Raw genomic sequence first — 25,439 nt, 5'->3', positions numbered from 1 at the left:
ACACACACGATAACATACGCACTATACATAGACATGTCTTTAGTACCTGTAGATATGTGGTAGTGGTGAAGTAGGGGCCTGAGGGCACACAGTGTGTTGTAGATATGTGGTAGTGGTGAAGTAGGGGCCTGTGGGCACACAGTGTGTTGTAGATATGTGATAGTGGTGGAGTAGGGGCCTGAGGGCACACAGTGTGTTGTAGATATGTGGTAGTGGTGGAGTAGGGGCCTGAGGGCACACAGTGTGTTGTAGATATGTGGTAGTGGTGAAGTAGGGGCCTGAGGGCACACAGTGTGTTGTAGATATGTGGTAGTGGTGAAGTAGGGGCCTGAGGGCACACAGTGTGTTGTAGATATGTGGTAGTGGTGAAGTAGGGGCCTGTGGGCACACAGTGTGTTGTAGATATGTGGTAGTGGTGGAGTAGGGGCCTGAGGGCACACAGTGTGTTGTAGATATGTGGTAGTGGTGGAGTAGGGGCCTGAGGGCACACAGTGTGTTGTAGATATGTGGTAGTGGTGGAGTAGGAGCCTGAGGGCACACAGTGTGTTGTAGATATGTGGTAGTGGTGGAGTAGGGGCCTGAGGGCACACAGTGTTTTGTAGATATGTGGTAGTGGTGGAGTAGGGGCCTGAGGGCACACAGTGTGTTGTAGATATGTGGTAGTGGTGGAGTAGGGGCCTGAGGGCACACAGTGTGTTGTAGATATGTGGTAGTGGTGGAGTAGGGGCCTGAGGGCACACAGTGTGTTGTAGATATGTGGTAGTGGTGGAGTAGGGGCCTGAGGGCACACAGTGTGTTGTAGATATGTGGTAGTGGTGGAGTAGGGGCCTGAGGGCACACAGTGTGTTGTAGATATGTGGTAGTGGTGGAGTAGGGGCCTGAGGGCACACAGTGTGTTGTAGATATGTGGTAGTGGTGGAGTAGGGGCCTGAGGGCACACAGTGTGTTGTAGATATGTGGTAGTGGTGGAGTAGCAGCCTGAGGGCACACAGTGTGTTGTAGATATGTGGTAGTGGTGGAGTAGGGGCCTGAGGGCACACAGTGTGTTGTAGATATGTGGTAGTGGTGGAGTAGGGGCCTGAGGGCACACAGTGTGTTGTAGATATGTGGTAGTGGTGGAGTAGGGGCCTGAGGGCACACAGTGTGTTGTAGATATGTGGTAGTGGTGGAGTAGGGGCCTGAGGGCACACAGTGTGTTGTAGATATGTGGTAGTGGTGGAGTAGGGGCCTGAGGGCACACAGTGTGTTGTAGATATGTGGTAGTGGTGGAGTAGGGGCCTGAGGGCACACAGTGTGTTGTAGATATGTGGTAGTGGTGGAGTAGGGGCCTGAGGGCACCCAGTGTGTTGTAGATATGTGGTAGTGGTGGAGTAGGGGCCTGAGGGCACACAGTGTGTTGTAGATATGTGGTAGTGGTGGAGTAGGGGCCTGAGGGCACACAGTGTGTTGTAGATATGTGGTAGTGGTGGAGTAGGGGCCTGAGGGCACACAGTGTGTTGTAGATATGTGGTAGTGGTGGAGTAGGGGCCTGTGGGCACACAGTGTGTTGTAGATATGTGGTAGTGGTGGAGTAGGGGCCTGAGGGCACACAGTGTGTTGTAGATATGTGGTAGTGGTGGAGTAGGGGCCTGAGGGCACACAGTGTGTTGTGAAATCTTTGAATGTATTTTAATGTTTTTACAATTGTATAAACGTCCTTAATTTTGCTGGACCCCAGGCAGATCGGGATTAATAATACATGTAATACAATATAGAGGCTAACACTTTGCCTCAGGACATTTCCTTTCCTTGGGCAGAAAAGGCTCTTACCAACTAGCCTTCTACATACTTAGATTCAAAAAAGCTTTTTTATCAATAAAAAAAACACAGCCTCAAGTTGTCCATTAGGACAAATTAAATTACAGCAAAATGTACTCCTTTAAAATAGATTCAGGACATGTACTGTAATTATTGTCCTGTCCTGTAAAATAGATTCCGGACATGTACTGTAATTATTGTACTGTAAAATAGATTCAGGACATGTACTGTAATTATTGTACTGTAAAATAGATTCAGGACATGTACTGTAATTATTGTCCTGTCCTGTAAAATAGATTCAGGACATGTACTGTAATTATTGTCCTGTAAAATAGATTCAGGACATGTACTGTAATTATTGTCCTGTCCTGTAAAATAGATTCAGGACATGTACTGTAATTATTGTCCTGTAAAATAGATTCAGGACATGTACTGTAATTATTGTACTGTAAAATAGATTCAGGACATGTACTGTAATTATTGTCCTGTCCTGTAAAATAGATTCAGGACATGTACTGTAATTATTGTCCTGTAAAATAGATTCGGGACATGTACTGTAATTATTGTACTGTAAAATAGATTCAGGACATGTACTGTAGTATTTATAGTGTCCTGTAAAATAGATTTAGATTTTAAATAGATAAATGCTGTCCTCCTTGTGTTGGTTTGTCATGGAGGGAAAACTACTCTCATACAACAACAACACATGTTATTTGTTCAAATCATGTGTTTACAGTGCCTTGCGAAAGTATTCGTCCCCCTTGAACTTTGCGACCTTTTGCCACATTTCAGGCTTCAAACATAAAGATATAAAACTGTATTTTTTTGTGAAGAATCAACAACAAGTGGGACACAATCATGAAGTGGAACGACATTTATTGGATATTTCAAACTTTTTTAACAAATCAAAAACTGAAAAATTGGGCGTGCAAAATTATTCAGCCCCTTTACTTTCAGTGCAGCAAACTCTCTCCAGAAGTTCAGTGAGGCTCTCTGAATGATCCAATGTTGACCTAAATGACTAATGATGATAATTACAATCCACCTGTGTGTAATCAAGTCTCCGTATAAATGCACCTGCACTGTGATAGTCTCAGAGGTCCGTTAAAAGCGCAGAGAGCATCATGAAGAACAAGGAACACACCAGGCAGGTCCGAGATACTGTTGTGAAGAAGTTTAAAGCCGGATTTGAATACAAAAAGATTTCCCAAGCTTTAAACATCCCAAGGAGCACTGTGCAAGCGATAATATTGAAATGGAAGGAGTATCAGACCACTGCAAATCTACCAAGACCTGGCCGTCCCTCTAAACTTTCAGCTCATACAAGGAGAAGACTGATCAGAGATGCAGCCAAGAGGCCCATGATCACTCTGGATGAACTGCAGAGATCTACAGCTGAGGTGGGAGACTCTGTCCATAGGACAACAATCAGTCGTATATTGCACAAATCTGGCTTTTATGGAAGAGTGGCAAGAAGAAAGCCATTTCTTAAAGATATCCATAAAAAGTGTTGTTTAAAGTTTGCCACAAGCCACCTGGGAGACACACCAAACATGTGGAAGAAGGTGCTCTGGTCAGATGAAACCAAAGTTGAACTTTTTGGCAACAATGCAAAATGTTATGTTTGGCGTAAAAGCAACACAGCTCATCACCCTGAACACACCATCCCCACTGTCAAACATGGTGGTGGCAGCATCATGGTTTGGGCCTGCTTTTCTTCAGCAGGGACAGGGAAGATGGTTAAAATTGATGGGAAGATGGATGGAGCCAAATACAGGACCATTCTGGAAGAAAACCTGATGGAGTCTGCAAAAGACCTGAGACTGGGACGAAGATTTGTCTTCCAACAAGACAATGATCCAAAACATAAAGCAAAATCTACAATGGAATGGTTCAAAAATAAACATATCCAGGTGTTAGAATGGCCAAGTCAAAGTCCAGACCTGAATCCAATCGAGAATCTGTGGAAAGAACTGAAAACTGCTGTTCACAAATGCTCTCCATCCAACCTCACTGAGCTCGAGCTGTTTTGCAAGGAGGAATGGGAAAAAATGTCAGTCTTTCGATGTGCAAAACTGATAGAGACATACCCCAAGCGACTTACAGCTGTAATCGCAGCAAAAGGTGGCGCTACAAAGTATTAACTTAACTCTTACTTCTACCCCCTCCTTTTTCGAACATTCTGTTAAAAATCGCGCAACTTTTCAGCGTCCTGCTACTCATGCCAGGAATATAGTATATGCATATGATTAGTATGTGTGGATAGAAAACACTCTGAAGTTTCTAAAACTGGTTAAATCACGGCTGTGACTATAACAGATCGTGTGTTTCATTGAAAAACGCAAGAAAAACTGCTCTCTGAAAGCTAAAAATAATTTCCATAAGTCACTTCCACGACTTGTTAAAAGAGGACAAAATTTAATATCGACCTGCCTGCAATTCATACAAATTCCACACGATGTCGCCATTGTCGTCATTTTCAATTGAATTCATTGTTGGAAAATCCATCTATCTGGCATCCGTTTCTTCCAGTCTTCACCCGGATGTTGTTAATGTAGACATTGGCAGCCATTGATTTGCAAACGAGGAGCTATTGAATAGACATCGCCCTGTAATCATTTTGATAGATTATAAACGTTTACTAATACCTAAAGTTGGATTACAAAAGGATTTCGAAGTGTTTTGTGAAAGTTTATCGTCGACTTTTTTAATTTTAAAAAATTACGCAGCGTTTAAAAACGATGTTTTTTTCTGAATGACACAGCTTCCATACAAAGCTATTTTGGGTATATATGGACCGATTTAAACGAAAAAAAGACCCAATAGTGATGTTTATGGGGCATATAGGAGTGCCAAGAAAGAAGCTCGTCAAAGGTAATGAATGTTTTATATTTTATTTCTGCGTTTTGGGTAGCGCCGGCTACCGCAAAATCTGTTGTTTACGTGTCGTGCTGGCATTTTGGGGGGTGCATGCTATCAGATAATAGCTTCTCATGCTTTCGCCGAAAAGCATTTAAAAAATCTGACTTGCTGGCTAGGTTCACAACGAGTGTAGCTTTAATTCAATACCCTGCTTGTGAATTTTGATCAAGGTTTGAGTTGTAACGAGTACATTTAGCATTTAGCGTAGCGCATTTGCATTTCCAGGTGCCTACTTGAGACGTCTGCGTCTCAAGTATGGTGAAGAAGTTTAAGGGGGCTGAATAATTTTGCACGCCCAATTTTTCAGTTTTTGATTTGTTAAAAAAGTTTGAAATATCCAATAAATGTCGTTCCACTTCATGTTTGTGCCCCACTTGTTGTTGATTCTTCACAAAAAAATACAGTTTTATATCTTTATGTTTGAAGCCTGAAATGTGGCAAAAGGTCGCAAAGTTCAAGGGGGCCGAATACTTTCACAAGGCACTGTATGTTTGTTGACACAGTGTGTCTGTGTTTGCACCCCCCCCCCCCCCCCCTGACTTTTAGGGGGTCGGGATTCATGGTTTGGGCTCATCTCAAACCAGGCTTCCTAAAATGGGAAGCGTACGTGAAGCCCGTGGCAGAAATCAGCTAAAGACGGATGGGTACCAGTCGGTGACGCTAGTGATGCCTCACAGCTTGTCAAACCAATCAAATACCCTGCTCCAAAAGTGCTCACTAGATTAGCGCCGTCGGAAAAACCCTGCGTGAGGACTAATAAACATTCAGCTAAACAACCACTGGTGAATTTACCCACTGGCACGCTGGTTTTAGGACACTATTTACCCACTGATATGCTGGTTTTAGGACACTATTTACCCACTGAGACGCTGGTTTTAGGACACTATTTACCCACTGAGACGCTGGTTTTAGGACACTATTTACCCACTGAGATGCTGGTTTTAGGACACTATTTACCCACTGAGATGCTGGTTTTAGGACACTATTTACCCACTGAGACACTGGTTTTAGGACACTATTTACCCACTGACACGCTGGTTTTAGGACACTATTTACCCACTGAGACGCTGGTTTTAGGACACTATTTACCCACTGAGATGCTGGTTTTAGGACACTATTTACCCACTGAGATGCTGGTTTTAGGACACTATTTACCCACTGAGATGCTGGTTTTAGGACACTATTTACCCACTGAGATGCTGGTTTTAGGACACTATTTACCCACTGAGACGCTGGTTTTAGGACACTATTTACCCACTGACACGCTGGTTTTAGGACACTATTTACCCACTGAGATGCTGGTTTTAGGACACTATTTACCCACTGAGATGCTGGTTTTAGGACACTATTTACCCACTGAGATGCTGGTTTTAGGACACTATTTACCCACTGAGATGCTGGTTTTAGGACACTATTTACCCACTGAGACGCTGGTTTTAGGACACTATTTACCCACTGACACGCTGGTTTTAGGACACTATTTACCCACTGAGACGTTGGTTTTAGGACACTATTTACCCACTGAGATGCTGGTTTTAGGACACTATTTACCCACTGAGACGCTGGTTTTAGGACACTATTTACCCACTGACACGCTGGTTTTAGGACACTATTTACCCACTGAGACGTTGGTTTTAGGACACTATTTACCCACTGAGATGCTGGTTTTAGGACACTATTTACCCACTGAGACGCTGGTTTTAGGACACTATTTACCCACTGAGATGCTGGTTTTAGGACACTATTTACCCACTGAGACGCTGGTTTTAGGACACTATTTACCCACTGAGACGTTGGTTTTAGGACACTATTTACCCACTGAGATGCTGGTTTTAGGACACTATTTACCCACTGAGACGCTGGTTTTAGGACACTATTTACCCACTGAGACGTTGGTTTTAGGACACTATTTACCCACTGAGATGCTGGTTTTAGGACACTATTTACCCACTGAGACGCTGGTTTTAGGACACTATTTACCCACTGAGACGCTGGTTTTAGGACACTATTTACCCACTGAGACGTTGGTTTTAGGACACTATTTACCCACTGAGATGCTGGTTTTAGGACACTATTTACCCACTGAGACGCTGGTTTTAGGACACTATTTACCCACCGACACTGGTTTTCGCAGCATTTTTATTTTATTTAAAGATGAGCAGAAGCTGCAGCAAAATGGGAGAATGCTGGCAGTATCAATATTTAAAATGTTGATGTTTCTGTAGGGATATTTGGTTGTAAAGGCTTGCATGAGGGTGAAGAAGTAACTAGCCACAATGAGGTTCGTTTTGAAAATAGTCAGCTAACTTGGAAAGCTACCTACGTATAACTAGATAGCTAGTTAAATTTCTCTCACAATTATAAAGCTAAAATAAAACAAAATGTGTGCGGTACAAACAGGGTTAAAACAGCACATTATTGAACTAAAATGATCTGCGTCTCTTATAGAAATATTGACACCTCTTTACTTTTTCCACATTTTGTTGTCTTACAGTCTGAATTTAAAATGTATTCTTTTGAGATTTTGTGTCACGGAGCGACACACAATACCCCATAATGACATCACAATACTCCATAATGACATTACAATACCCCATAATGACATCACAATACCCCATAAAGACATCACAATAGCCCATAATGACATCACAATACTCCATAATGATATTACAATACCCCATAATGACATCACAATACCCCATAATGACATCACAATACTCCATAATGACATCACAATACCCCATAATGACATCACAATACCCCATAATGACATCACAATACCCCATAATGACATCACAATACCCCATAATGTCAAAGGAATATTCATTTGGAGAACATAATCTCAATTAATTAAAAATGAAAAGCTGAAATGTCTTGAGTCAATAAGTATTCAACCCCTTTGTTATGGCAAGCCTAAATAAGATTAATAGTAAATATTTGATTAACAAGTCACATAATAGTTTGCAATAATAGTGTTTATCATGGGTTTTGAAGGACATCTCTGTACCCCACACATATAATTGAGTTGAGTAGTGAATTTCAAGCAGTTTCAACCACAAAGACCAGGGAGGTTTTCCAATGCCTCCCAAAGATGGGCACCTTTGAATAAGCAGACATTGAATATCCCTTTCAGCATGGTGAAGTTATTCATTTTACACTTTGAGTGGTGCGTCAATACAGCCAGTCACTATAAAGATACAGGTGTCCTTCCTAACTCAGTTGACGGAGAGGAAGGAAACCACTGAGAATGGATCAACAACATTGTCGTTTCTCCACAATACTAACATAAATTACAGATTGTAAAGAGAAAAGCCTGTACAGAATAAAAAATATTCTAATACATGCATCCTCTTTGCAATAAGGCCCCAACATTACGTAAAATGCAAGAAATTATTTTTTTGTCCTGAATACAAAGCAGTATGTTTGCACTTGAAACTAGCATACTCTACCCGGCCGGGTAGTGACACACAGCGCTCCTTCAACCCTGGGCATGTGGGGGGGGGCGCTGTTCTTGAACTGTAACATCCAATCAAAATGTAGCCGCTGTAATCCAAAGGCCCATTCAAACCGTTTCAGCTAATACAAAATTCTCCAGACCTCCAGAGGAGGCATGACAAAAATGTGATTTTGGAGGTATGGCAAAAGCAGGACCAGTGCAATAGCTAGGTGTTAGGGTTAGGACTAGGTGTTAGGACTAGGTGTCAGGACTAAGTGTTAGGACTAGGACGAGGTGTTAAGGTTAGGACTAGGTGTTAGGGTTAGGACTAGGTGTTAGGGTTAGGACTAGGTGTTTGGGTTAGGACTAGGTGTTAGTGTTAGGACTAGGTGTTAGTGTTAGGACTAGGTGTTAGGGTTAGGACTAGGTGTTAGGGTTAGGACTAGGTGTTACGGTGAGGACTAGGTGTTAGGACTAGGTGTTAGGACTAGGTGTTATGGTTAGGACTAGATGTTAGGACTAGATGTTAGGACTTGGTGTCAAGGTCAGGACTAGGTGTTAGGGCTAGGACTGGGTGTTAGGGTTAGGACTAGGTATTAGGACTAGGTGTTAGTGTTAGGACTAAGTGTTAGGGTTAGGACTAGGTGTTAGGGTTAGGACTAGGTGTTAGGACTAGGTGTCAGGGTCAGGACTAGGTGTTAGGACTAGGTGTTAGGACTAGGTGTTAGGGCTAGGTGTTAGGACTAGGTTTTAGGACTAGGTGTTATGGTTAGGACTAGGTGTTATGACTAGGCGTTAGGGTTAGGACTAGGTGTTAGGACTAGGTGTTATGGTGAGGACTAGATGTTAGGACTAGGTGTTAGGACTCGGTGTTAGGGTTAAGATTAGGTGTTAGGACTAGATGTTAGGGCTAGGTGTTTGGGTCAGGACCAGGTGTTAGGACTAGGTGTTAGGGTTAGGACTAGGTGTTAGGACTAGGTGTTATGGTTAGGACTAGGTGTTAGGGTTAGGACTTTGTGTTAGGACTAGGTGTTATGGTTAGGACTAGGTGTTCAGGTTAGGACTAGGTGTTAGGGTTAGGACTAGGTGTTAGGACTAGGTGTTAGGGCTAGGTATTAGGACTAGGTGTTAGGGCTAGGTGTTAGGACTAGGTTTTAGGGTTAGGACTAGGTGTTAGGACTAGGTGTTAGGGTCAGGACTAGGTGTTATGGTTGGGATTAGATTTTAGGACTAGGGGCTAAGGTCAGGACTAGGTGTTATGAGTAGGTGTTAGGGTTAGGAGTAGGTGTTAGGGTTAGGTGTTAGGACTAGGTTTTAGGGTCAGGACTAAGTGTTAGGACTAGGTGTTAGGGTTAGGACTAGGTGTTAGGACTAGGTGTTAGGGCTAGGTATTAGGACTAGGTGTTAGGGCTAGGTGTTAGGACTAGGTGTTAGGACTAGGTGTTATGGTAAGGACTAGGTGTTATGACTAGGCGTTAGGGTTAGGACTAAGTGTTAGGACTAGGTGTTATGGTTAGGACTAGGTGTTCAGGTTAGGACTAGGTGTTAGGGTTAGGACTAGGTGTTAGGACTAGGTGTTAGGGCTAGGTATTAGGACTAGGTGTTAGGGCTAGGTGTTAGGACTAGGTTTTAGGGTTAGGACTAGGTGTTAGGACTAGGTGTTAGGGTCAGGACTAGGTGTTATGGTTGGGACTAGAATTTAGGACTAGGGGCTAAGGTCAGGACTAGGTGTTATGACTGACTAGGTGTTAGGGTTAGGAGTAGGTGTTAGGGTTAGGTGTTCGGACTAGGTTTTAGGGTCAGGACTAAGTGTTAGGACTAGGTGTTAGGGTTAGGACTAGGTGTTAGGACTAGGTGTTAGGGCTAGGTATTAGGACTAGGTGTTAGGGCTAGGTGTTATGGTTAGGACTAGATGTTAGGACTAGGTGTTAGGGTTAGGACTAGGTGTTAGGTCTAGGTATTAAGACTAGGTGTTAGGGCTAGGTGTTAGGACTAGGTTTTAGAGTCAGGACTAGGTGTTAGGACTAGGTGTTAGGGTTAAGAGTAGGTATTATGACTAGGTGTTAGGGTCAGGACTAGGTGTTAGGACTAGGTGTTATGGTTAGATATAGATGTTAGGACTAGGTGCTAAGGTCAGAACTAGGTGTTATGACTAGGTGTTAGGGTTAGGACTAGGTTTTAGGACTAGGTGTCATGGTCAGGACTAGGTGTTATGACTACATGTTAGGACTAGGTGTTAGGGCTAGGTGTTAGGACTAGGTGTTATGGTTAAGACTAGATGTTAGGACTAGGTGTTAGGGTTAGGACTAGGTGTTAGGTCTAGGTATTAAGACTAGGTGTTAGGGCTAGGTCTTAGGACTAGGTTTTAGAGTCAGGACTAGGTGTTAGGACTAGGTGTTAGGGTTAAGAGTAGGTATTAGGACTAGGTGTTAGGGTCAGGACTAGGTGTTAGCACTAGGTGTTATGGTTAGGACTTGATGTTAGGACTAGGTGCTAAGGTCAGGACTAGGTGTTATGACTCGGTGTTAAGGTTAGGACTAGGTTTTTGGACTAGATGTCATGGTCAGGACTAGGTGTTATTACTACATGTTAGGACTAGGTGTTAGGGCTAGGTGTTAGGACTAGGTTTTAGGGTCAGGACTAGGTGTTAGGACTAGGTGTTAGGGTTAGGACTAGGTGTTAGGACTAGGTGTTAGGGCTAGGTATTAGGACTAGGTGTTAGGGCTAGGTATTAGGACTAGGTTTTAGGGTTAGGACTAGGTGTTAGGACTAGGAGTTAAGGTCAGGACTAGGTGTTTGGACTAGGTGTTTGGGTTAGGACTTGGTGTTAGGTCTAGGTGTTAGGGTCAGGACTAGGGGTTAAGACTAGGTGTTAGGACTAGGTGTTAGGGTTAGGACTAGGTGTTAGGACTTGTGTTAGGGTCAGGACTAGGTGTTAGGACTAGGTGTTAGGGCTAGGTGTTAGGACAAGGTGTTAGGATTAGGTGATAGGGTTAGGACCAGGTGTTAGGACTAGGTGTTAGGGCTAGGTGTTAGGTGGAGGTGTTAGGATTAGGTGATAGGGTTAGGACCAGGTGTTAGGACTAGGTGTTAGGGTCAGGACTTGGTTTTAGGACTAGGTGTTAGAACTATGTGTTAGGATCAGGACTTAGTTTTAGGACTAGGTCTTAGTGCTAGGTGTCAGGTTCAGTTCTAGGTGTTGGGACTAGGTGTTAGGGCTAAGTCTTAGGGCTAGGTGTCAGGGTCAGGACTAAGTGTTAGGATTAGTTGTTCGGGTCAGGACTAGGTTTTAGGACCAGGTGTTAGGGCTAGGACTAGGTTTTAGGATGAGGTCTTAGGGCTAGGTGTCAGGGTCAGGATTAGGTGTTAGGGCTAGGTGTTAGAACTAGGTGTTATGGTTAGGACTAAGTGTTAGGACTAGGTGTTGGTGTTAGGACTAGGTGTTAGGGTCAGGACTAGGTTTTAGGACGAGGTTTTATGGTTAGGACTAGGTGTTGGGGTTAGGTGTTAGGGTTAGGACTAGGTGTTAGGGCTAGGTGTTAAGGTTAGGACTAGGTGTTAGAACTAGGTGTTAGGGTTAGGACTAGGTATTAGGATTAGGTGTTATGGTTAGGACTAGGTGTTATGGTTAGTACTAGGAGTTAGGACTAGGTGTTAGGGTTAGGACTAGGTGTTAGGGTTTAGACTAGGTGTTTGGACTAGGTGTTAAGGTTAGGACTAGGTGTTAGGACTAGGTTTTAGGGCTAGGGCTAGGTGTTAGGTCTAGGTGTTAGGGTTAGGACTAGGTTTTAGGGCCAGGACTAGGTGTTATAACTGGGTGCTAGGACTAGGTGTTAGGATTAGTACTAGGTGTTAAGGTTGGGACTAGGTGTTAGGTCTACGTGTTAGGGTTAGGACTAGGTTTTAGGGCTAGGACTAGGTGTTAGGACTAGTTGTTAGGGTTAGAAGTAGGTGTTAGGGATTGGACTAGGTGTTTGGACTAGGCGTTTGGACTAGGTGTTAGGGTCAGGACTAGGTGTTAAGATTAAGTGTTAGGACTAGGTGTTAGGGTTATGACTAGGTGTTACGACTAGGTGTTAGAACTAGGTGTTATGGCTAGGTGTTAGGACTAGGTTTTAGGGTTAGGACTAGGTGTTAGGACTAGGTGTTAGGGTCAGGACTAGGTGTTATGGTTGGGACTAGATTTTAGGACTAGGGGCTAAGGTCAGGACTAGGTGTTATGACTGACTAGGTGTTAGGGTTAGGAGTAGGTGTTAGGGTTAGGTGTTCGGACTAGGTTTTAGGGTCAGGACTAAGTGTTAGGACTAGGTGTTAGGGTTAGGACTAGGTGTTAGGACTAGGTGTTAGGGCTAGGTATTAGGACTAGGTGTTAGGGCTAGGTGTTATGGTTAGGACTAGATGTTAGGACTAGATGTTAGGGTTAGGACTAGGTGTTAGGTCTAGGTATTAAGACTAGGTGTTAGGGCTAGGTGTTAGGACTAGGTTTTAGAGTCAGGACTAGGTGTTAGGACTAGGTGTTAGGGTTAAGAGTAGGTATTAGGACTAGGTGTTAGGGTCAGGACTAGGTGTTAGGACTAGGTGTTATGGTTAGATATAGATGTTAGGACTAGGTGCTAAGGTCAGAACTAGGTGTTATGACTAGGTGTTAGGGTTAGGACTAGGTTTTAGGACTAGGTGTCATGGTCAGGACTAGGTGTTATGACTACATGTTAGGACTAGGTGTTAGGGCTAGGTGTTAGGACTAGGTGTTATGGTTAGGACTAGATGTTAGGACTAGGTGTTAGGGTTAGGACTAGGTGTTAGGTCTAGGTATTAAGACTAGGTGTTAGGGCTAGGTCTTAGGACTAGGTTTTAGAGTCAGGACTAGGTGTTAGGACTAGGTGTTAGCGTTAAGAGTAGGTATTAGGACTAGGTGTTAGGGTCAGGACTAGGTGTTAGCACTAGGTGTTATGGTTAGGACTTGATGTTAGGACTAGGTGCTAAGGTCAGGACTAGGTGTTATGACTAGGTGTTAGGGTTAGGACTAGGTTTTAGGACTAGATGTCATGGTCAGGACTAGGTGTTATGACTACATGTTAGGACTAGGTGTTAGGGCTAGGTGTTAGGACTAGGTTTTAGGGTCAGGACTAGGTGTTAGGGTTAGGACTAGGTGTTAGGACTAGGTGTTAGGGCTAGGTATTAGGACTAGGTGTTAGGGCTAGGTATTAGGACTAGGTTTTAGGGTTAGGATTAGGTGTTAGGACTAGGAGTTAAGGTCAGGACTAGGTGTTTGGACTAGGTGTTTGGGTTAGGACTTGGTGTTAGGTCTAGGTGTTAGGGTCAGGACTAGGGGTTAAGACTAGGTGTTAGGACTAGGTGTTAGGGTTAGGACTAGGTGTTAGGACTAGGTGTTAGGGTCAGGACTAGGTGTTAGGACTAGGTGTTAGGGCTAGGTGTTAGGACAAGGTGTTAGGATTAGGTGATAGGGTTAGGACCAGGTGTTAGGACTAGGTGTTAGGGCTAGGTGTTAGGTGGAGGTGTTAGGATTAGGTGATAGGGTTAGGACCAGGTGTTAGGACTAGGTGTTAGAACTAGGTGTTAGGGTCAGGACTAAGTGTTAGGACTAGGTGTTAGGGTCAGGACTTGGTTTTAGGACTAGGTGTTAGGACTATGTGTTAGGATCAGGACTTAGTTTTAGGACTAGGTCTTAGTGCTAGGTGTCAGGTTCAGTTCTAGGTGTTGGGACTAGGTGTTAGGGCTAAGTCTTAGGGCTAGGTGTCAGGGTCAGGACTAAGTGTTAGGATTAGTTGTTCGGGTCAGGACTAGGTTTTAGGACCAGGTGTTAGGCCTAGGACTATGTTTTAGGATGAGGTCTTAGGGCTAGGTGTCAGGGTCAGGATTAGGTGTTAGGGCTAGGTGTTAGAACTAGGTGTTATGGTTAGGACTAAGTGTTAGGACTAGGTGTTGGTGTTAGGACTAGGTGTTAGGGTCAGGACTAGGTTTTAGGACGAGGTTTTATGGTTAGGACTAGGTGTTGGGGTTAGGTGTTAGGGTTAGGACTAGGTGTTAGGGCTAGGTGTTAAGGTTAGGACTAGGTGTTAGAACTAGGTGTTAGGGTTAGGACTAGGTATTAGGATTAGGTGTTATGGTTAGGACTAGGTGTTATGGTTAGTACTAGGAGTTAGGACTAGGTGTTAGGGTTAGGACTAGGTGTTAGGGTTTAGACTAGGTGTTTGGACTAGGTGTTAAGGTTAGGACTAGGTGTTAGGACTAGGTTTTAGGGCTAGGGCTAGGTGTTAGGTCTAGGTGTTAGGGTTAGGACTAGGTTTTAGGGCCAGGACTAGGTGTTATAACTGGGTGCTAGGACTAGGTGTTAGGATTAGTACTAGGTGTTAAGGTTGGGACTAGGTGTTAGGTCTACGTGTTAGGGTTAGGACTAGGTTTTAGGGCTAGGACTAGGTGTTAGGACTAGTTGTTAGGGTTAGAAGTAGGTGTTAGGGATTGGACTAGGTGTTTGGACTAGGCGTTTGGACTAGGTGTTAGGGTCAGGACTAGGTGTTAAGATTAAGTGTTAGGACTAGGTGTTAGGGTTATGACTAGGTGTTACGACTAGGTGTTAGAACTAGGTGTTATGGTTTGGACTAGGTGTGAGGACTAGGTGTTAGGTCTATGTGTTAGGGTTAGGACTTGGTGTTAGGGCTAGATGTTAGGACTAGGTGTTAGGACTAGATGTTAGGACTAGGTGTTATGGTTATCACTAGGTGTTAGGATTAGGTGTTAGGGTTAGGACTCTGTGGTAGGGCTAGGTGTTAGGGTTAGGACTAGGTGTTATGGCTAGGTGTTAGGGCTATATGTTAGGACTAGGCGATAGGACTAGGTGTTAGGGTCAGGACTAGGTGTTAGGACTAGGTGTTCGGGTTACGACTAGGTGTTAGGGTCAGGACTAAGTGTTAGGACTAGGTGTTAGGGCTAGGTGTTAAGGTCAGGACTAGGTGTTATGCCTAGGGGTTAGGGCTAGGTGTCAGGGTCAGGCCTAGGTGTTAGGACTAGTTGTTAGGGCTAGGTGTTAGGACTAGGTGTTATGGTTAGGACTAGGTATTAGGACTAGGTGTTATGGCTAGGCGTTAGGGCTAGATGTTAGGACTAGGTTATAGGACTAGGTGTTAGGGTCAGGATTAGGTGTTAGGACTAGGTGTTCGGGTTATGACTAGGTGTTAGGTCTAGGTGTTAGGGTTAGTACTAGGTGTTAGGGTTAGGACTAGGTGTTAGGGGTAGGTGTTAGGAATAGATATTAGGGTCAAGACTATGTTTTAGGACTAGGTGTTAGGGCTAGGTGTTAGAACTAGGTGTTATGGTTAGGACTAAGTGTTAGGACTAGGTGTTGGGGTTAGGACTAGGTGTTAGGGTCAGGACTAGGTGTTAGAACTAGGTGTTAGGGTTAGGACTAGGTGTTAGGACTAGGTGTTAAGGTTAGGACTAGGTGTTAGGACTAGGTTTTAGGGCTAGGACTAGGTGTTAGGTCTAGGTGTTAGGGTTAGGACTAGGTGTTAGGATTAGGTCTAGGCGTTAATGGTAGGACTTGTGTTAGGAGTAGGTGTTAGGACTTGGTGTTAATGTTAGGACTAGGTGTTAGGACTAGGTGTTAAGGTTAGGACTAGGTGTTAGGGTTAGGACTAGGTGTTAGGACTAGGTGTTAAGGTTAGGACTAGGTGTTAGGGTTAGGACTAGGTGTTAGGACTAGGTGTTAGGACTAGGTGTTAAGGTTAGGACTAGGTGTTTGGACTAGGTGTTAGGGTTAGGACTAGGTGTTATGGCTAGGTGTTAGGGCTAGATGTTAGGACTAGGTTATAGGACTAGGTGTTAGGGTCAGGATTAGGTGTTAGGACTAGGTGTTCGGGTTATGACTAGGTGTTAGGATTAGGTGTTAGGACTAGGTGTTAGGACTAGGAGTTTGTCATTTGTTCTACTTCTCGTGGCTGTAGTTTTGTCAGTTGTGTTCGGGTAAGTACTAGGCATTGGGGTTAGGTAAAGGTATAAGGTTGCAACTCTGTGGTCATACCTTGTGTTTATTATTATTTATTTTTTTATTTAACCTTTATTTATTTCAGTTAAGGCAAGTCAGTTAAGAACAAATTCTTATTTCACATTGACGACCTGGCGAAATACCTCTTGTGGGGACAGGAGGCTGGGATTTAAAAAAATAAACAAGTGTATCTGTCTGTTGTCAGATCTTCATCGGGGAGGTATCCATGTACATGATGAAGTCCACACGGGCGGTGCTACTATCCCAGGAGAAGACCATCTTGACGGGGGAGTGCTGCTATCTGAACCCCCTTATCAGGAGAATCGTCAGGTTTATCGGTGAGTCAGTTCTACTTCTCATAGCTGTACGTTTGTCAGTTGTTCTACTTCTCATAGCTGTACGTTTGTCAGTTGTTCTACTTCTCATAGCTGTACGTTTGTCAGTTGTTCTACTGGTCTTGGCTGTAGGTTTGTCAGTTGTTTTACTGGTCTTGGCTGTAGGTTTGTCAGTTGTTTTACTGGTCTTGGCTGTAGGTTTGTCAGTTGTTTTACTGGTCTTGGCTGTAGGTTTGTCAGTTGTTTTACTGGTCTTGGCTGTAGGTTTGTCAGTTGTTTTACTGGTCTTGGCTGTAGGTTTGTCAGTTGTTTTACTGGTCTTGGCAGTAGGTTTGTCAGTTGTTCTACTGGTCTTGGCTGTAGGTTTGTCAGTTGTTCTACTGGTCTTGGCTGTAGGTTTTGTCAGTTGTTTTACTGGTCTTGGCTGTAGGTTTATTCAGTTGTTCTACTGGTCTTGGCTGTGGGTTTGTCAGTTGTTTTACTGGTCTTGGCTCTAGGTTTGTCAGTTGTTTTACTGGTCTTGGCTGTAGGTTTGTCAGTTGTTTTACTGGTCTTGGCTGTATGTTTGTCAGTTGTTCTACTGGTCTTGGCTCTAGGTTTGTCAGTTGTTTTACTGGTCTTGGCTGTAGGTTTGTCAGTTGTTTTACTCGTCTTGGCTGTAGGTTTGTCAGTTGTTTTACTCGTCTTGGCTGTAGGTTTGTCAGTTGTTTTACTGGTCTTGGCTGTACGTTTGTCAGTTGTTCTACTGGTCTTGGCTCTAGGTTTGTCAGTTGTTCTACTGGTCTTGGCTGTAGGTTTTTCCATCCAGCCACTGTATTAAGTCCATCTATTAGTTCCGTTCTTCCTGTGGTACCTTCCCATGTATAAAGACATAATATCTCAGCTGGAAATTACATTTATCAGATCTCTCTGAGAGGAGAGGAGGGGGCACTGAATACACTGGGCCAGATCATACCAATCCCAAGCCTGAGAAAACACCATTACCCACGTACCCCTGTTCAGACAGAGCCAGGGGCAGCAGCATCAGTTGAATTTTACACTGTCTTCCACACTAGTGACCAGAGAGCTCACCTCTCTCTGAGCCTCGTGTCTCTCCCTCATCTCCTCAGCTCAGCGCTGGTGATATCTTTTTATGCTCATGGTTCAGTCCCAAACCCCACACTATTCTTTGTATAGGTAGTAGGGCACTACTGTTGACCAGGGCCCGCAGGTAGTAGGGGACTACTGTTGACCAGGGCCCGCAGGTAGTAGGGGACTACTGTTGACCAGGGCCCGCATGTAGTAGGGGACTACTGTTGACCAGGGCCCACAGGTAGTAGGGGACTACTGTTGACCAGGGCCCGCAGGTAGTAGGGGACTACTGTTGACCAGGGCCCGCATGTAGTAGGGGACTACTGTTGACCAGGGCCCGCAGGTAGTAGGGGACTACTGTTGACCAGGGCCCGCAGGTAGTAGGGGACTACTGTTGACCAGGGCCCGCATGTAGTAGGGGACTACTGTTGACCAGGGCCCGCAGGTAGTAGGGGACTACTGTTGACCAGGGCCCGCAGGTAGTAGGGGACTACTGTTGACCAGGGCCCGCAGGTAGTAGGGAAATACTGTTGACCAGGGCCCGCAGGTAGTAGGGAAATACTGTTGACCAGGGCCCGCAGGTAGTAGGGGACTACTGTTGACCAGGGCCCGCAGGTAGTAGGGAAATACTGTTGACCAGGGCCCGCAGGTAGTAGGGAAATACTGTTGACCAGGGCCCGCAGGTAGTGTCGTGGAGAATCTTAACAAAATGTAACACTTACAAGAACTTGTGAATTCAATATAGGCTTTTAATACAAACATATCAGAAGCCTAGATGGTCCGCGGAACACACACTTGTCCAGAGCACTGATTTATACACATACAACATATGAGTCCATCCCACACGCAAATGAAGTTACTTTCCTCAGTCCATCTGCCACCATTATATCCCAATCTGTGCGTCCTGCTTGTTCAGCTCGATAACGCCCATATCTGCTTTCAGTCAGATGGTGACAGGACCTCTTCATGTCCCAAAAATAATACATGCCCATCTTATGCTATGGGCCCCCTTACGTTCAGCCTGGTGTGTTCTTTGGTATGTCTGTCCTTATTAGGACTCGTAGACTATGTGTCTCTTCTGACATTCCTTCAGCATCTTCATGTCCTAAAAATATATGTCCTATGTCTATAGTCCATCAGTTGGTCATTTGGCTGACCCCCTCCTTTGTATGTCCCTCTGACCTTGGTTTGTCCAGCTGTCCTATGCTCTCATGGCCTTACTCTAGCCTCCTGTCCTATACAATAGACAATGCATTTTACCAGAATGGCAAATGCACTCTAAGTGTATCTTTCTCTTGTGGTACAGTATTATGTTTCTCCCTATATGTACATCTTTCTCCCACAGTAGTAGGGAAATACTGTTAACCAGGGCCCACAGGTAGTAGGGGACTACTGTTAACCAGGGCCCGCAGGTAGTAGGGAAATACTGTTAACCAGGGCCCACAGGTAGTAGGGGACTACTGTTAACCAGGGCCCACAGGTAGTAGGGGACTACTGTTGACCATAAGAGATGGGTTACCAATTAATCCCATAAGAGATGGGTTACCAATTAATCCCATAAGAGATGGGTTACCAATTAATCCCATAAGAGATGGGTTACCAATTAATCCCATAAGAGATGGGTTACCAATTAATCCCATAAGGGATGGGTTACCAATTAATCCCTTAAGAGATGGGTTACCAATTAATCCCATAAGAGATGGGTTACCAATTAATCCTATAAAGATGGGTTACCAATTAATCCCATAAGGGATGGGTTACCAATTAATCCCATAAGAGATGGGTTACCAATTAATCCCATAAGAGATGGGTTACCAATTAATCCCATAAGGGATGGGTTACCAATTAATCCTATAAAGGATGGGTTACCAATTAAGCCCATAAGAGATGGGTTACCAATTAATCCCATAAGAGATGGGTTACCAATTAATCCCATAAGGGATGGGTTACCAATTAATCCCATAAGGGATGGGTTACCAATTAAACCCATAGAGGATGGGTTACCAATTAATCCCATAAGAGATGGGTTACCAATTAATCCCGTAAAGGATGGGTTGACAACTAGAAAATTGACATGAAAATTAAATTAAATCTTCTCTAATATAATGAACGCTCTCGACACCTTGTCGAGTCCAACACCCCAACAAATTGAGGCTGTTCTGAGGGCAAAAGGGGGTGCAACTCAATATAAGAAAGGTGTTCCTAATGTTTTGTCCACTCTGTTTATTTCATGAACATAAACATGAAGGCAACATCACGACACAGGATCCCCAGGCAGAGAGGCCCAGTTAGAGAGGCCCAGGCAGAGAGGCCCAGGCAGAGAGGCCCAGGCAGAGAGGCTCAGGCAGAGAGGCCCAGGCAGAGAGGCCCAGGCAGAGAGGCCCAGGCAGAGAGGCCCAGGCAGAGAGGCCCAGGCAGAGAGGCTCAGGCAGAGAGGTCCAGGCACAGAGGCCCAGGCAGAGAGGCCCAGGCAGAGATCCCCAGGCAGAGAGGCCCAGGCAGAGATGCTCAGGCAGAGAGGCCCAGGCAGAGAGGCCCAGGCAGAGAGGCCCAGGCAGATAACCTAGTAGCTAGAGCGTTGGGCCAATAACCGAAAGGTTGCTAGATCGAATCCCTGAGCTGACAAGGTAAAGATTTGTCATTCTGCCACTGAACAAGGCAGTTAACCCACTGTTCCTAGGGCTGTCATTGTTAAATAAGAATTTGTTCTTAACTGACTTGCCTAGTTAAATAAAGGTTAAATTAAAAAAATTCCCCTCAAAATTATCACAGTTTACCATGCAGGTCAGGATCACAGGATCACAGTTTACCATGCAGGTCAGGATCACAGGATCACAGTTTACCAGGATCACAGTTTACCACGCAGGTCAGGATCACAGTTTACCATGCAGGTCAGGATCACAGTTTACCATGCAGGTCAGGATCACAGTTTACCACGCAGGTCAGGGTCACAGTTTACCATGCAGGTCACAATTACAGTTTACCATGCAGGTCAGGATCACAGGATCACAGTTTACCAGGATCACAGTTTACCATGCAGGTCACGATTACAGTTTACAACGCAGGTCAGAATCACATGATCACAGTTTACCAGGATCACAGTTTACCACGCAGGTCAGATCACAGTTTACCACGCAGGTCACGATCACAGTTTACCATGCAGGTCAGGATCACAGTTTACCATGCAGGTCAGGATCACAGTTTACCATGCAGGTCAGGATCACAGTTTACCATGCAGGTCACGATCACAGTTTACCACGCAGGTCAGGGTCACAGTTTACCACGCAGGTCTGGATCACAGTTTACCATGCAGGTCACGATCACAGTTTACCATGCAGGTCAGGATCACAGTTTACCATGCAGGTCAGGATCACAGTTTACCACGCAGGTCAGAATCACAGGATCACAGTTTACCATGCAGGTCACGATCACAGTTTACCATGCAGGTCAGGATCACAGTTTACCACGCAGGTCAGGATCACAGTTTACCATGCAGGTCAGGATCACAGTTTACCATGCAGGTCACGATCACAGTTTACCACGCAGGTCAGGGTCACAGTTTACCACGCAGGTCAGATCACAGTTTACCATGCAGGTCAGGATCACAGTTTACCATGCAGGTCAGGATCACAGTTTACCATGCAGGTCAGGATCACAGTTTACCACGCAGGTCAGAATCACAGGATCAGAGTTTACCAGGGCCACAGTTTACCACGCAGGTCAGGATCACAGTTTACCATGCAGGTTAGGAACACAGTTTACCATGCAGGTCAGAATCACAGTTTACCACGCAGGTCAGGATCACAGTTTACCACGCAGGTCACGATCACAGTTTACCACGCAGGTCAGGGTCACAGTTTACCATGCAGGTGAGGATCACAGTTTACCACGCAGGTCAGGATCACAGTTTACCACGCAGGTCAGGATCACAGTTACCACGCAGGTCAGAATCACAGTTTACCACGCAGGTCAGGATCACAGTTTACCATGCAGGTCAGGGTCACAGTTTACCACGCAGGTCAGAATCACAGTTTACCACGCAGGTCAGAATCACAGTTTACCACGCAGGTCAGGATCACAGTTTACCAGGATCACAGTTTACCAGGATCACAGTTTACCCCGCAGGTCAGGATCACAGTTTACCAGGGTCACAGTTTACCATGCAGGTCAGGGTCACAGTTTACCAGGGTCACAGTTTACCCCGCAGGTCAGGATCACAGTTTACCAGGGTCACAGTTTACCAGGATCACAGTTTACCCCGCAGGTCAGGATCACAGTTTACCAGGGTCACAGTTTACCATGCAGGTCAGGGTCACAGTTTACCAGGGTCACAGTTTACCATGCAGGTCAGGGTCAAGGTTTCCCCCGCAGGTCAGGGTCACAGTTTACCAGGATCACAGTTTACCAGGATTACAGTTTACCAGGATCACAGTTTACCCCTGCAGGTCAGGGTCACAGTTTACCAGGATCACAGTTTATCACACAGGTCAGGATCACAGTTTACCACACAGGTCAGGACACAGTTTACCACGCAGGTCAGGATCACAGTTTACCACGCAGGTCAGGATCACAGTTTACCACGCAGGTCAGGATCACAGTTTACCATGCAGGTCAGGATTACAGTTTACCACGCAGGTCAGGATCAAAAGGGCTATTCATTCACTACTTTAGGAGACGTACATTGCCGTGCGAAAGTATTCACCCTTCTTGGCATTTTTCATATTTTGTTGCCTTAAAACCAGGAAATAAAATTGATTTTGGAAGAGGTTGTATCATTTGATTTACACGACATGCCTACCACTTTAAAGATGCAACATCTTTTTATTTGTGAATCAAATAAGAAATAAGAAAAAAAAAACAGAAAACTTGAGCGTGCATACCTATTCACCCCCAAAGTCAATACTTTGTAGAGACACATTTTGCAGCAATTACAGCTGCAAGTCTCCTGGGGGTATGTCTCTATAAGCTTGGCACATCTAGTCACTGGGATTTTTGCCCATTCTTCAAGACAAAACTGCTCCAGCTCCTTCAAGTTGGATGGGTTCCTGCTGGTGTACAGCAATCTTTAAAACTTCTTCAGGATTGGTGTGTCCCCTGTGGGACGGTTGAGCTAACGTAGGCTAATGCGATTAACACGAGGTTGTAAGTAACAAGAACGTTTTCCAGGACATAGACATATCTGATATTGGCAGAAAGCTTAAATTCTTGTTAATCCAACTGCACTGACCAATTTACAGTAGCTATTACAGTTAAATAATATCATGCTATTGTTTGAGGAGAGTGTACAGTTTTGAACATGAAAAATTATTAATAAACAAATTAGGCACATTTGGGCAGTCTTTGATACAACATTTTGAACAGAAATGCAATGTTTCATTGGATCCCACTAAAACGTTGCACATACACTGCTGCCATCTTGTGGCCAATATTTAAATTGCACCTGGGCCGGACTTATACATTATGATATTATCTTGCATTTCAAAGATGATGGTACAAAAAAAATACAAAACAACGGTTGGTTTTTTCTTTGTATTATCTTTTACCAGATCTACTGTGTTATATTCTCCTACATTCCTTTCACGTTTCCACAAACTACAAAGTGTTTCCTTTCAAATAGTATCAAGAATATGCATATCCTTGCATCATGTCCTGAGCGACAGACCGTTAGATATGGGTATGTCATTTTAGGAGAAAATTTAAATAAAAGGGGCAGATCCTTAATTTAGAGGTCATACCATTCTCAATTGGATTGAGGTCTGGGCCTTGACTAGGCCATTCCAAGACATTTAAATGTTTCCCCTTAAACCAGGCGAGTGTTGCTTTAGCACTATGCTTAGGGTCATTGTCCTGCTGGAAGGTGAACCTCCGTCCCAGGCTCAAATCTCTGGAAGACTGAAACAGGTTTCCCTCCAGAATTTCCCTGTATTTAGCGCCATCCATCATTCCTTCATTTCTGACCAGTTTCCCAGTCCCTGATGAAAAACATCCCCACAGCATGATGCTGCCACCACCATGCTTCAATGTAGGGATGGTGTCCTTGGGGTGATGTTGGGTTTGTGCCAGACATAGCGTTTTCCTTGATGGCCAAAAAGCTGCATTTTAGTCTCATCTGACCAGCGTACCTTCTTCCATATGTTTGAGGAGTCTCCCACATGCCTTTTGGCGAAGACCAAACATGTTTGCTTATTCTTATTTTTTCTTTAAGCAATGGCTTTTTTTCTGATCACTCTTCCGTAAAGCCCAGCTCTGTGGAGTGTACGGCTTAAAGTGGTCTTATGGACAGATACTCCGATCTCTGCTCTTGGTCTCTGTGCTGCCTCTCTCATTAATGCCCTCCTTGCCTAGTCTGTGAGTTTTGGTGGTCGGCCCTCTCTTGGCAGGTTTGTTGTGGCGAATACATACAGTTTTTACGTATATATTTTTTTTTTTATCTTTTGAAACAAGTTTTTTTTTCGTTTTACTTTAACAGTTTGGACTATTTTGTCCATTAAATTAAATCCAAATAAAAATCCATTACAGCTCATAATGTTGCAAAATAAGATTAATAATTAATGAATTAAGGGGGGTGAATACTTTTTCAAACCACTGTACATCCCAAATGACACCCTTACAGCAGCTTTCCTAAAAATATATATTTTTTAAAATTATAAATATAAATTATAATAATTTTGACTGATTTCCTGGTGATTTTACTTTACTTTTACTTTATATATGTCCAACATTGAAAATTAGACATAATTATAATTAATTATCTGTTCCCAAATATTAAGAAGGTAGAAACTAGGGCCTGTAGGACCTGCCTTGTTGATAGTGTTGTTAAGAAGGTAGAAACTAGGGCCTGTAGGACCTGCCTTGTTGATAGTGTTGTTAAGAAGGTAGAAACTAGGGCCTGTAGGACCTGCCTTGTTGAAAGTGTTCTTAAGAAGATAGAAACTAGGGCCTGTAGGACCTGCCTTGTTGATAGTGTTGTTAAGAAGGTAGAAACTAAGGCCTGTAGGACCTGCCTTGTTGAAAGTGTTGTTAAGAAGGTAGAAACTAGGGCCTGTAGGACCTGCCTTGTTGATAGTGCTGTTAAGAAGTTAGAAACTAGGGCCTGTAGGACCTGCCTTGTTGATAGTGCTGTTAAGAAGGTAGAAACTAGGGCCTGTAGGACCTGCCTTGTTGATAGTGCTGTTAAGAAGGTAGAAACTAAGGCCTGTAGGACCTGCCTTGTTGAAAGTGTTGTTAAGAAGGTAGAAACTAGGGCCTGTAGGACCTGCCTTGTTGATAGTGCTGTTAAGAAGTTAGAAACTAGGGCCTGTAGGACCTGCCTTGTTGATAGTGTTGTTGTCTAGTGTTACTCCAAGCAGTTTAGTCACCTCAACTTGCTCAATTTACACATTATTTATTTAGTGGAAGTTTAGGGTTTAGTGAGTGTTTTGTTCCGAATACAATGCTTTTAGTTTTATAAATATTTAGGGCTAACTTATTCCTTGCCACCCACTCTGAAACTAACTGCAGCTCTTTGTTGAGTGTTGCAGTCATTTCAGTCACTGTGGTAGCTGACGTGTATAGTGTTGAGACATCTGCATACGTCATAGAAACTCTGGCTTTACTCAAAGTCAGTGGCATGTTGTCAAATTCTGTTGTCAATTTGTTTATTGTGAAATAGCATTGAATCTGGTCAAACACAATTATTTCCAGAAGTTTACTAAGGGTTGATAACAGGCTGATTGGTCAGCTATTTGAGCCAGTAAAGGGTTCTTAATAGTTTCTTGGAACGCTGGCAGGCTCTCCTCAGTGTTTAATTGTCTCTTGTTGCTAATGGTAGTATAATGTAATTCCTCATGTGTAAATATTGACTTCATCAGGGACCCAGTGGAATTATAGTCTGGAG

The 25,439-nt window shown here is 44.0% G+C and overlaps 1 protein-coding gene across 1 annotated transcript in view; it reads left to right on the top strand.

Annotated features, from left to right (window-relative positions):
• The window catches only part of LOC110536862 (phospholipid phosphatase-related protein type 1), a 190,145-nt gene that overhangs the window by 77,406 nt on the left and 87,300 nt on the right, over window positions 1-25,439 (top strand). The window contains exon 4 of the mRNA XM_090191435.1: window positions 16,363-16,495. Within this exon, the coding sequence (XP_090047561.1) occupies window positions 16,363-16,495 (133 nt within the window). The remainder of the gene's footprint in view (window positions 1-16,362; window positions 16,496-25,439) is intronic.

The sequence above is a fragment of the Oncorhynchus mykiss genome, chromosome 12 (genome assembly GCF_057628025.1).
Source record: "Oncorhynchus mykiss isolate SJ-2025 chromosome 12, ASM5762802v1, whole genome shotgun sequence".
NCBI classification, from domain to species: domain Eukaryota; kingdom Metazoa; phylum Chordata; class Actinopteri; order Salmoniformes; family Salmonidae; genus Oncorhynchus; species Oncorhynchus mykiss.
This window is presented reverse-complemented; position numbering and strand designations above follow the sequence as displayed.